Source organism: Typopeltis vanoorti, chromosome 5, assembly GCF_054136105.1.
Source record: "Typopeltis vanoorti isolate ZY-2024b chromosome 5, IOZ_Tvanoo_1.0, whole genome shotgun sequence".
NCBI classification, from domain to species: domain Eukaryota; kingdom Metazoa; phylum Arthropoda; class Arachnida; order Uropygi; family Thelyphonidae; genus Typopeltis; species Typopeltis vanoorti.
Genome location: NC_143553.1, coordinates 28,122,333 through 28,134,537, shown reverse-complemented (window position 1 = coordinate 28,134,537; position 12,205 = coordinate 28,122,333). Strand labels below are relative to the sequence as shown.

General features: G+C 34.9%; 1 protein-coding gene across 2 annotated transcripts in view; it reads right to left on the bottom strand.

Annotated features, from left to right (window-relative positions):
• Rrp5 (Ribosomal RNA Processing 5) overlaps positions 1–12,205 on the bottom strand; it is a 681,802-nt gene that overhangs the window by 432,874 nt on the left and 236,723 nt on the right. For both annotated transcript variants that reach the window (XM_090392300.1, XM_090392301.1), the window contains exon 14: positions 7,636–7,821. In XM_090392300.1, coding sequence (XP_090248426.1) covers positions 7,636–7,821 — 186 coding nt within the window. The remainder of the gene's footprint in view (positions 1–7,635; positions 7,822–12,205) is intronic.

The following is a 12,205-nucleotide window of genomic DNA, read 5'->3' as shown; positions in this document are numbered from 1 at the left end:
GACAACAGAATCAGCAAAGCTGGTATCGTGGGAAGTCAATTGAATAAATTCATATGGAATAAGAAAGAAATTAGTCGGAACACTAAATTAGCTGTATACAAGACTGTGTTCAAACCAATTTTAACTTATGGATCTGAGAGCTGGGTCAGAAGCAAAACACTTGACCAAAGACTAGAGACCGCAGATATGAGAGTCCTGAGAAAGATTAGAGGCGTGAACAGATGGCATCAATGGCAATATCATATTAAAAATGAGGATATTAGGAAAGAACTTGACATTGTCAGCATCCAGGAATGCGTTAGCAGAGCTAATCTCAGATGGTATGGTCACTTAAATAGAATGGGAGAGGAAAGATTAGCAAAACAAGTGTTCTCTGCCAGGTTGGCAGGAAAACGACCCAGAGGAAGACCAAGATATAGGTGGATTGATACAGTACAAAGTGCCTTAGACGATAGAAATATAAGATCTGATAATGTTGGAGTCTTGACAAGTAACAGACTAATTTGGAGGAAAATTGTAGATAGGAAGTTAGTAATGATGTAATTTTTTCATGTAGTACTGTCATATCCTGTACACCCCTTGAGGGTACATGGCAGGAATTTGATGATGATGATGATGATGTAATATAAAAAAATAAAATTCTGTTTTCTAATACAGAATATAAATGTGTACAAACAGGTTTTTGAGAAATTAGCAAGAAATACATTACTTTTTTTTTACGGACATAATTATGCTTAACTGAGTTTCAAAGTTAGTGTTCCCTATTATCAATCAATTGTAAATGCTCACCTGAGACGTTCAGGGAGTCCAGGGTTGATCGAGGAGGTCAAAGATTACCAATACCAGCTGTAATACTTTTTCTTAAACTTATTCACGCTCACTGGTTCAACATGCAAACTGCTCTACTCATGCAGTGTTCTATGAGTGAAAAATCTAGCTCTCTCTCTCTCTCCCTTTCATAACTGCACACAAACACTAAATGTTCAGAAATGCCTATTTTTACTCTCCCCCATCTTCTATACAACAACAACATTTCATCAGCTGATAACTTATAACACCCTTTCAGAAATTTATCAATATCATATCACCCCTCGTTCAACTGTTTACTAGTGTCTGCAGATCTCAATTTGTCCTTGCAATCTACATTCTAATCTCAATATCATTTTTGTAACACTTCTTTGTACCCTTTTCATAGCTTCTTTATCCCTATCAGAATCCAAGAGAAAGAATAAATCTCAGAGTTCAGTTTAAAAATGATGGTACAACATGACAAAATTTCATGCAGGCTGGGGCATCGCCCAGTTAAACAAGCCCCCCCCCCCCATTGTTTTCGCCAGAGAACCAGGGCGAACATCGAAAAGTAAGCTACTGGAACAAATCTGAAACCACACCCCAACTCAACATCACCAGAGTTAAAGATCCGCTATCGACATAAGAAGCCTGAATGGCAAAGAAATGGAGCTACCTGAGGAATTAGATAAGTACCAGATCGACATTATAGGGGGTGACTGAAACAAAAAAGACCAAAACTGGTGAGATCTTTCTGAGCAATAAATACAAACTGTTATATTCATACAATGACAATCAAGGAATAGAAGGAGTAGCCATAGTATTCAACACAAAATATGACGCTAATCTTCTTGAATGGCAGTCAGCCTCAAGTAGAGTAATGAGGACAAATATGAGAATGGGGAACTAGACAATGAGACTTATTTGTGCCTATGGTACCACAGAAGTTTCTACTAAGGTAGAAGTGGAGGAATTTTTTGATGCTTTAGAAAAAGCAACTGACACAATGAAAAAGGAAAAGTTGGTCCTTGTTGGGGATCTAAATAGTAGAGTAGGAAATGATTGTGAGACATACAAAAATATTTTGGGAAAATTTGGAGAAAAGAACAAAGCTAATAATAATGGCAAATATCTGTTGGATTTCTGCTCAGGACATGGACTGGTTATTACTAACACCATGTTCCAACATAAAAATGTGCACAAATTCACATGGACAGAAGAGGCAAGGAATAAGAAAAGTCTCATTGAGTATGTTGATAGTGATTTTTCTCCCTTGTGCAGGACACCAGAGTGTACAGAGGATTTGAAATTGGAAGTGATCACTATTTAGTCTTGAGCAGGATAAAATTGAATTTCATATTGAAAAGAATAACATGTAAGAAAGTCTTAAAGCGAATAAAAGTTGAGCAGCTCTCAGATGTGAACTGAATACTAAAATACAAAAAAGATTATTGAAGAAAAAATGACAGATTGAGAACAGGAATCAAACCTTGGAGATTCAGTAGTAGGCCTTGAAGAAAGCCCTGATTGATTCAGCTAGAGAGGCATGTGGTGAAGTTGTCTGCAAAGATAGAAAAATTAGAACTCCCTAGTGGACACAGGAAGTTAAAGAGGCATTGAATGAAAAGAAGAAAGCATATCAAAAGTTCCTGGCAAATAAGTCAGCTTGCGCTCTTAGAGAATACAGAGACAAATGCAAGAATGCTAAACACCGTTTAAAACTAGCTAAACAAAAGTCATGTGAGGACTTTGACAAGAATATAGAAAATAAATATCAAGAAGGTGGCAAAATGTTCTGGAGGTTGTTGAAGAAGATTAGGAATGGAGGAAAGAGTGCTATAAAAGGAGATAGAGATGATAAAGGTGACATGAAAACGGGAGAAAAAGATATCCTTGAGTATGGAGTAAGGAGTAATTACTTTGAAAAACTGCTAAATAAAACAAGCAGTGATGACAGCACAGTGATAAAAAAACACTGACCAGGCATGCAGTCAGTAATACATATTCATACTTGAAGTAGAAAAAGCCATCAAAGGCTTCAATTGTGGAAAGGCAGCAGGAGTAGATGATATTCTTCCAGAAATGCTGAAGTATGGTGGTATAAGAGTCTTACAGTGGCTGCACTGCATAGTTCAGAAAGCCTGGACAGAGGGACGAATTCCTGATGATTGGAGTAGAGTGGGGCATTATATCAAGCAATACTTAGTCTTTATTTGAGTTGGAAGTCAGCAGTTAGAATTGAAGGAAGTACAGGAAGATGGTTTAATGTTAAATCTGGTGTGAGACAAGGATGTACATTATCCCCTCTGTTATTCATTATCTATATGGATCACATTATGAAGGAAAGTTCTATTAAACATGATATCAAAATTGGAGATGTTAATGTCAGCTCTTTGCTTTATGCAGACAATGTAATACTTCTAAATAAATCCGCTACAAGTCTGCAAGATTCCCTGACTAAATTGAATAACTGTTCTAATAAACATGGTATGAAGATCAGCAATAACAAGACAATGACAATGAAAATAGGCAGAATCGTTAAAAATGTCAACTGTGTTGTGAATGGAGAACCTGTAGAACAAGTAAAACATTTCAGCTACTTAGGCACGGTTTTTAGTGAAGATGGTAAATTAAATATGGAAATAGACAACAGAATCAACGAAGCTGGTATGGTAGGAAGTCAACTGAATAAATTCATATGGAATAAGAGAGAAATTAGTCGGAACACTAAATTAGCTGTATACAAGACAGTGTTCAAACCAGTTTTAACTTATGGATCTGACAGCTGGGTCAAAAGTAAAACACTTGACCAAAGACTAGAGACCGCAGATATGAGAGTCCTGAGAGAGTTATAGGCGTGAACAGATGGCATCAATGGCAAGATCGTATTAAAAACAAGGATATTAGGAAAGAACTTGACATTGTCAGCATCCAGGAATGCGTTAGTAGAGCTAATCTCAGGTGGTATGGTCACTTAAACAGAATGGGCGAAGAAAGATTAGCAAAACAAGTGTTCTCTGCCAGGTTGGCAGCAAAATGACCCAGAGGAAGACCAAGATATAGGTGGATTGATATGGTACAAAGTGCATTAGACAATAGAAATATAAGATCTGATAATGTTGGAGTCTTGATAAGTAGCAGACTGATTTGGAGGAAAATTGTAGATAGGAAGTTAGTAATGTTGTAATTTTTTTCATGTAGTACTATCATATCCTGTACACCCCTTGAAGGTACAGGGCAGGAATATGATGATGATGATGATGGATGCCCCAAGTCCTCTCTCCACCTTCCATTTAACAAAAAATTTCATCAGCTGATATCCTATAATACCCATTCAAATGTTTACAGACCTCTGTAATATCATATCACCCCTCTTTCTCCTGCTAACCAGTCTGTAATCCACATACTTGCAATTTGTCCTCATAATCTAAATACCATAATCCAGATATAATCTTTGTAACTCTTCTTTGCACCCTTTCTACACAGTTTCTTTATCCCCTTAAATTATATATATTTAGTTTAATCCTGTATCCAAGTGTAAGCAAACAAAGTTTGCACCTGAAGTATCTTCAGGACTAGGGCAACTCGTGGTAAAGGTAGTATAAGTTCTCATCACTTGCCTTATTATCTCCCATAATGCAAAGCACATCTCCTTGCGGATATGTATAATGCTATTCATTAAGGGAAGGGCCACTACCCAGACCGGTTTCAACCTTTATTGAGGTCTCATCAGTGGGAACTAGACCCAGTGGAGGTGATACCAAGGTGGAAGGAATGGAGACGGCATATTTACCTATACGAGTTGCCAAAAGGTGTCATACCTTATTATTAAATTACTCTGGATTAGAGAAAGATGCTGGAAGTTTTTTTCACTTGGTTAGACTATGAATTATATATTTAGTTTAATCCTTTATCCAAGTGTAAGCAAGCAAAGTTTGCACCTGAAGTATCTTCATGGCTTGGGCAACTTGTGGTAAAGGTGGTATAAGTTCTCTACACTTGCCTTAGTATCTCCCATAATGCAAAGCACATCTCCTTGCAGACATGTATAATGCCTACAAGTAGTATTATACAAGTAGCATCTTCAGGTCAAGAAGACTATTAGACTCAACTTCTGGTCTTCCATGTTCTGCTCTCTCTCATATTTTGATGGTATCACTGTAACATCATCCAAAAATAAAGCTGAACTCCCAGAATTAACCTTCTCCTCTAAATCCTGTTTAGACAATCATGGCAAATCACCTCCCCACTATACCAAGTAAATTAAGTATATCACCATGTTGTCTAACTTTCACCAGAACAACATCAAAAGATTTCTTAACGGCTTGGATATCATCAAGTTTCTGGTTCAGGTGGTTCATAATTTCAAGAGATATCATGAAATTAAGTCAAAGTTTGCACTCAAAAATTAACCCCCATCCCATAACATTCAAACATGGTGCCATACTCACCTATCATCTAACCATCAGCATGGATACAAGACTATTTTTACAAACATACACATATATAAAGCTCAGCAATCAAACTGTCATCCTGCTACCATCAACTCAACCTGTTCTCAAAAACAATGGAGAAATACATCATAGTAAACTTCTTTACTACTTTGGAGCTCATCGATTAATTAGTGATCGTCAATCTGGATTTCACTAATCTCACTTCTGCAGCAGATCTCTTACCTAACATGACCTACTTTAGGCACAAGCTTACAGAAAGGTTAAATGAACTTGATAGCTTTTAAGTATCCCAGAGCATTTTAGTGGGTCTGGAATATATGCCTATCTATCATGCTACCATATTATGATCAACATTCTATTCTTTGAGGTTGGGTTATCAGTTTCCTCTCTGGCTGTTCACTATATAAAGGTGGTTTCATCTCTTCAGTTCTCCATGTTGCAGTACCACAGGTCTCTGCATTTTCACCTCTTCTCTTCCTCCTATGCATATAGTTCAGTCAGTTTTAACAATGCCCTTTGGTTGGAAAGACCTCAGTTCACATCCCAATTAGGACATGAAGAACCTGTATCAGGGCTTTTCAACTGAAGGCGAGTTATGGTCTCATGTGGAGGTGGAAGTCTCATTTGGGGGTTTCTCCTCCCAAAAAGCAGGCAGACTAGTCATTAGAACAGACAAATTAAGAGACATAATACATAGCCTCATAGGCTGAGTTGCTTCAGCAGTAAATCCAAATCAACCAACCAACCAACCTCCTGTGTATAATCTTCTCTCGCTGACTATTAATCCTATTCATCTAGTATACTCTATTCTTTTTTAATTTTAGATACCTTGAAGTGCACAATTATTCACAGCATCAAGATGATACCAAAACACAGTCTTGTCATAGTTCTCACAGGAAAGCTCCAATTTACTTTCCCCTTACCTTTGATAAGATTTAAATCATTAGTCAACAACATATTTCTTTGCTTTGGGTGAAACACCTCAAGCCTTTCGAAACACAAGCATATCACATCTATAGCTTTTTCAAGCATCCAAAAAAACTTGTAGTCTCTATTCAATACTACTTATCACTTGTACAACTCCTAACGCTATATAAATCCCAAATCTGCCCAATTTTAGAATACTGTTCTTATATTTGAAGTGGTGCATCATAAGTTTTTGTAACATGCTTAATGCAATTCCTGTTATCTAGAATAGGTCAGTACATTTAACAAGTGATCTCTCTCTCATTCACACTCTTTCTAATCACCTTCTCACAGACATTCTGTTTCTAACTAACCATCTCTCTCTCTCTCTATGTATTTTCATGGACACCTCTCTGGCTGCCATAATTCTTCCAGTTTTTTTTTTTTTTTTCAAAACAAACAAACAAAAAAACGTGTGCTGATCAACCTCTATGCACAATTTGGCTTTCTTCTCTTTTATTCCATTTATCTCAAACTCATTTACTACAAACTTCAAGAAACAGATCAATACGTTTTTTTTTCCTTTCTCTTCAAGAAACAGATCAATACGTTTTTTTTTCTTTCACCTTAACCATCTGTCAACACATAGCTCTGTTGTATTGCTTTGCAACTATGCATGTTTGAGCATGAGATTGAAATATTTTACATTCCATCCAGCAAGTATTGTAATATTAGTTTGAATCATTCTGTCAGTGTGCAAAATTGTACCAACTTGAGTTTATCCTAAATCCCAAATTTTATTAAATTCTGCTCGGCCAGAGCAGAGTTAGTGCAACACATACTGACATTTGGTGTCCTCTAAATGGGTAGATTGAAACAAAAATTGAAATGGTTCAGCAATTTTATTTAAGGATTTCTAATATCAAATTTGAGTAAAATTTGTCCAGGAATAATCTGAAACCACTGATTTTATCTACTGAAACTGGAAAATATATTAATTTTAGAGTTTGGAATTGGTGAAGCATGAAAGTAAAAAGTTTATCTTTAATAAAGGTTGAAATAAGTTTGCTTAATATTATCTCCAGTTTAATTTGAAGCTAATTAAGCTAGAAGTAATATTAAGCATGTCAGCAATGGTCCTCAGGAAGGAACAAAAAAGAAAAATACTGTTTAGTCAAACAAGTTTTCTCCTTTTGGCCTATGAATATTCCTTCTAATTCTGAACTTAAAAAATTATCCCATTAAAGATTTTTTTTTCTTTCTTTTTTAAATGAAGGAACACTATAAATGTTAGCATCACATATATTATATTATTGTAATGTTACATGAACAACTGAAGAAGCATTTCACTTAAACTAAAATGTAATAAAAATGGAAAGCTTTTTTTTTCTTCTAAAATTACAATAATTTCAATGAGGCATGCAATGTGAATATATATAGGCAACTACAGGAGCATGAAAATTAATATATATTAAAATATACAAACCTGGACATCATTATAAAATGAAACCAATAATCCTTTGTGATGAACCAGGACTACTACTCCTTCAACAATTGCACCTGGTTGAGCTTCATCATAGCTAGTCAAAATTGGTAATTTAGATCTGATAAGGGATTTCTTGCAAGTTAAGAGAAGTGATGGTGGATGACTGCTTTTATCTATGCTTAGCAACTTCACAAAAATAAAGAAAAAAATGATACACTTAATATTTGATTTATTCTAATTTTTTCTTTCTTTCTAAAAAATGAATAGAACTTTCAATTTCTCTTTAATCTAGTTTTTTATAAGAAAATCTATATGCAATGATCATTCTTTAAATTTTAAACTCGCATGCAAACAATTTTGGAAGCCTTTACATTCTGAGCTTGACTCAGTAGCATAATACAAAATAAACAGCTCAACAGTTATTGAAAAAAAATCACGCACACACATTATTACGACATATGTTTAGCTGAATAACTTAGACAATTTAGATGCATTTTAAACGAGAACCACATATAATATAGTATCACCCCTTAAATTACAATAAAAAACTAATGTTAGCCTTACTGAAAATGCCATGATTTAAAAAAATCTGTATTTGAAAAACTAAATGGAATGAAACTAAATGGAATTTTCCAGGGCTATTTAAATAAAATAAGCAACCATATTAATAGAAATTTTAGCAAAAACTAAGATTATATAACCAAACAATAGCACTGCAAATTAAAAGAAAAACTGACTATTTTTGAAATAAAGTATCCTACATTAACATTTTATGTCAAATTGAATTGCTAAATCAATTCACAAGTGTGACTAAAATTCAACTAGCTAGCAATACTGAATAAAGATGATAGCTTGGAGTAATAGTTTAAGAGCATAGATTCAGTTTCATTATTGTTTAAAAGATGTTTAATAAATGATGAAGTAAATTGAGCTTGGAGTGAATTTAAACCCTAAGAATCTTTCTTTACAACCAACCATCCAATCTAATTTTTAGCATCCTTGGAAAGGATTCAACGTGTGCACCAAGTGTAATGATAAGATAATGCTAGCTCGGCTTTAGCTGAGATGTCAAATCACATATATTATAAAGAAGCAATAAATATGGATTAGTTATGTAAAAATAACTTCTTTGTTTACTGAATTTTTGCTCAACATATCAGTATAAAAGATGGAATATTAGCATATATGAAAAAAAGGCTTAACTGTGACTGTGCAAGAATGAACTCGAGTAACAGAGATCCATGGTGTAATTATCAGTAAAGGTCTAGATGCAGTAAAACAAATATAAATATAAAAATTAACACAAATGAGTAGTGTTAAGTACCACTGTTTTCCATAACACAGATAAATGCAATCCATCAAAATGTTCAGATTAGGATAATGCATAATACTTTACAGCTTTAATTTTCTTTCTATAAAAGAACTTTATGGAAGCTTTACCAGCAAACCCTATGTGTAGAGGTGATATGTTTGAAAAGTTCTGGCTCACGGTACTTGATGTATTTTTTTTATATAACTCAATAGCTGCAGTGAGGTGCAGAGGATCCTATAAACACCAGGTAATGCCAAATAGGAAAGATTATCCTTCAGAGAAACTAGAAACTAAGAATGTTTAGAGAAATAACAGAATGAAATTTGGTCAGAATACTGCTATACCATCGCAATGTTTAGGACATGTAGCAGCACCTTAAACCGAACTTTATTTCTGCTGAAAGTCTTTTCACTTTATTATAAATTAAATTCATAATGCCAAGAAATTATATTCTTGTTTAATTCATTATCCAAGTGTAAGCAAACCAAATTTGCACATGAAGCATCTTCACAACTAGGCTATTTGTATATAGAAGCTAATGACTTCTCATTAATGACATCTGTTTGGATGTGTATACTGCTATGCATTATTGGAAGGGCCACTACCCAGACTGGTTTCAACCTTTATTGCAGTCTCATCAGCCAAACCCAGAAGAGATACCAACATTACAGTAATACAGAAGTATAGATATCTCTTGCTTAATGCAGGATTTGATTAACACAGCGAAATTAATTGCGACAATCCCTTTATATATGTGGCAAGAGTTTTAATTAACACAGCTTTAAATTTGCCAAGCAAAAACATGCAAGCCTTGAGGAGTGTTTCCTGGCCAAAAGAAAGAAAGTCGTCAGCATGATGACATTGATGGTAATGCACCTAGTCATCCAAATTCTTTTTTAATGATTTGTGTGAGAATGTGAAAGTTTTATTTTCTCCACCAAATACAACATCATTGCTACAACCCATGGAAGTCATTACAACTTTCAAAGCCTATTTTCTTAAAAAGACATTTTCAAAGGTAGCAGAAACAACAACAACAACTTATGGATGTGAGACTTGGAACCTAAAGAAGTCAGATAAGAAAAGGGTATCTCTTTTGAGATGTAGTGCTACAGAAGGCTGTTGAGGATATCATATACTGAAAAGCGCACAAATGAATGGGTGTTAGAAAATATCAGTAGAACTTTAAGGCTCCTTAAGGATACTGACAAAAGAAAGTTAAAATATTTTGGACACATTGAAAAGATGGAAGGAAGAGCTCTCAGAACAGTAATAGAAGGTAAAGTTCCTGGAAAAAAGAGGAAGGGCACACCATCAATGAGATGGATGGATGGATGGTGTGTGTGGAGCAAATAGTCTTGAGAGCTGAAGTCTCCAGTGTTATATATTTATATTTAAATGACTTATTGATTTATACTTACTTAGTTTGTTACTTGATTAAATCCTTTCTTATTTAAAACCTTATTCAATTAAAATCCTACCAGCTGCTCTATTGCTAATGCGTTGCTTTCTCTATATTTTACTGCTTTACATCTTCCTATTCTATCGCTATTTTACTTCTTCAGATATCAGGCCTAATATACTTATATCTAGGATTGTTTCCTCTTCGGATACTGGCAAATTTATATTTTGTTGCGCCAGCCAGTATCCTATAGCAGAAAAGGATCCTTGCTCAGGAGACAATACTAGGTTCTGAGGCTTTCTTACACAATATCTTACATTAACACTGCCGTATAGATTCAGATTATTGCAGTTGTGACCAAAATCTATAATTCTATTTACTTTCTAAATCCTTCCCGCCAAAATAGGTTCTATTTTTATAAGTGGTAGTTTGGAATCGTAATCAGGCATGACTCAGGTTCAGGTAAATATGACAAGTTTATTGGAATATCTAAACAGAATACAAAATTCATACACTCAATTATGACTCAATACTAAATTAAACTCGAGTTAAGAGGTTAACATATTCTAAATTAATTAAAGGTCATAAAGCATGCGAAACACAATAACTGCATATTGGGATAGATAGCAAATGATATGAAGTTAAACTAAAATTCCTTTCTGTAATGCTATTCATAAGATAATATAAGCAAACATTCTAATGTTACTCAGTTATTAAAATCCACAATTCTGATCTCATTAAGTTAATCCTATCACATACAATTACTAAAGATCTTTTCCAAACAATTCTTCTTATTCTCTCAAAGGAGGTTAACTTTCTAATTAGAGACTGTCCACAGAGTTCTTTAGAATACTGTTCTTAATTTCACATTTGCAAACAATCTTCTCTCTTCTAATGAATTTTATACAAAAAATAGAGTAATTTCACCTTACCGAACCTTTTCTGCATCTTTCAGCACCACGTGTACGTCTGGTTACTTTGTCTATTGGCTGTCCATATGCCAACGTAGGAGTTACGCTATCTCCATTATTTCTACCGAAAACGGACTTAAATATTCGCGTTTCAAGAACAACTCTATGGGACTTCTCAGCGACAGCTTGATTCTGCTAGGACTGGAAATTTTTTACCTTCAGCTCTGCATAGAATCCTTCTCCATTTTCAAGAAAGCCTGCTGTCCTCCCCCCCCCCAACGCGAACTCCCGCTATTGAGCCACCAAACAGGAAAACGATACGACAAAAGAGATCCCCGATACGGCGCTCATCCCCTTATATTCTTCGATAGAGCGCCCTCTTTTTCGGAGTACCCTTTGCACACGCCCCGTCTCTTTTCTTCCCTTGGGTTCATCCCTTGCTCTCCTGACGCTGTTATGGTCTTGCATTCCCAGAATTAGCATCAAAGTACGTTCCGTGTATGCTACTGCTGCCAGCGTTACGCTGTACACATGTAGTTTTATACCTTCCAAGAATTATTATTTAGTAACTATTTGATGACTCACAGTTATTTTTACACAGCTTAAATGAGACTTAAATTAAATCAGATTATCCCTCTTTTAAGACATACTCTAAAAAAATCTTAATATGATCACAATAGCTTAAATATATGGTACATGAAATAAAGAATGCAAATTTTATACATAAAGTGAAGAAGTTTCACTTTTAATTTCAGCTGATGTGCAGGTATTTCTCTTAGTTAGTAAGTTTAGTATGTTGGATTCTGAATGAATGATTTCTTTGCATGATTCCTTCATTCAGGATCTAACACCAGAAAAGTAAACAACAGGACTACATGGCGAGGCCTGATGTGGCACAGCACTGAGCATCGAAGTGACCATACGGCATCTGTGGATGTCCAGTGA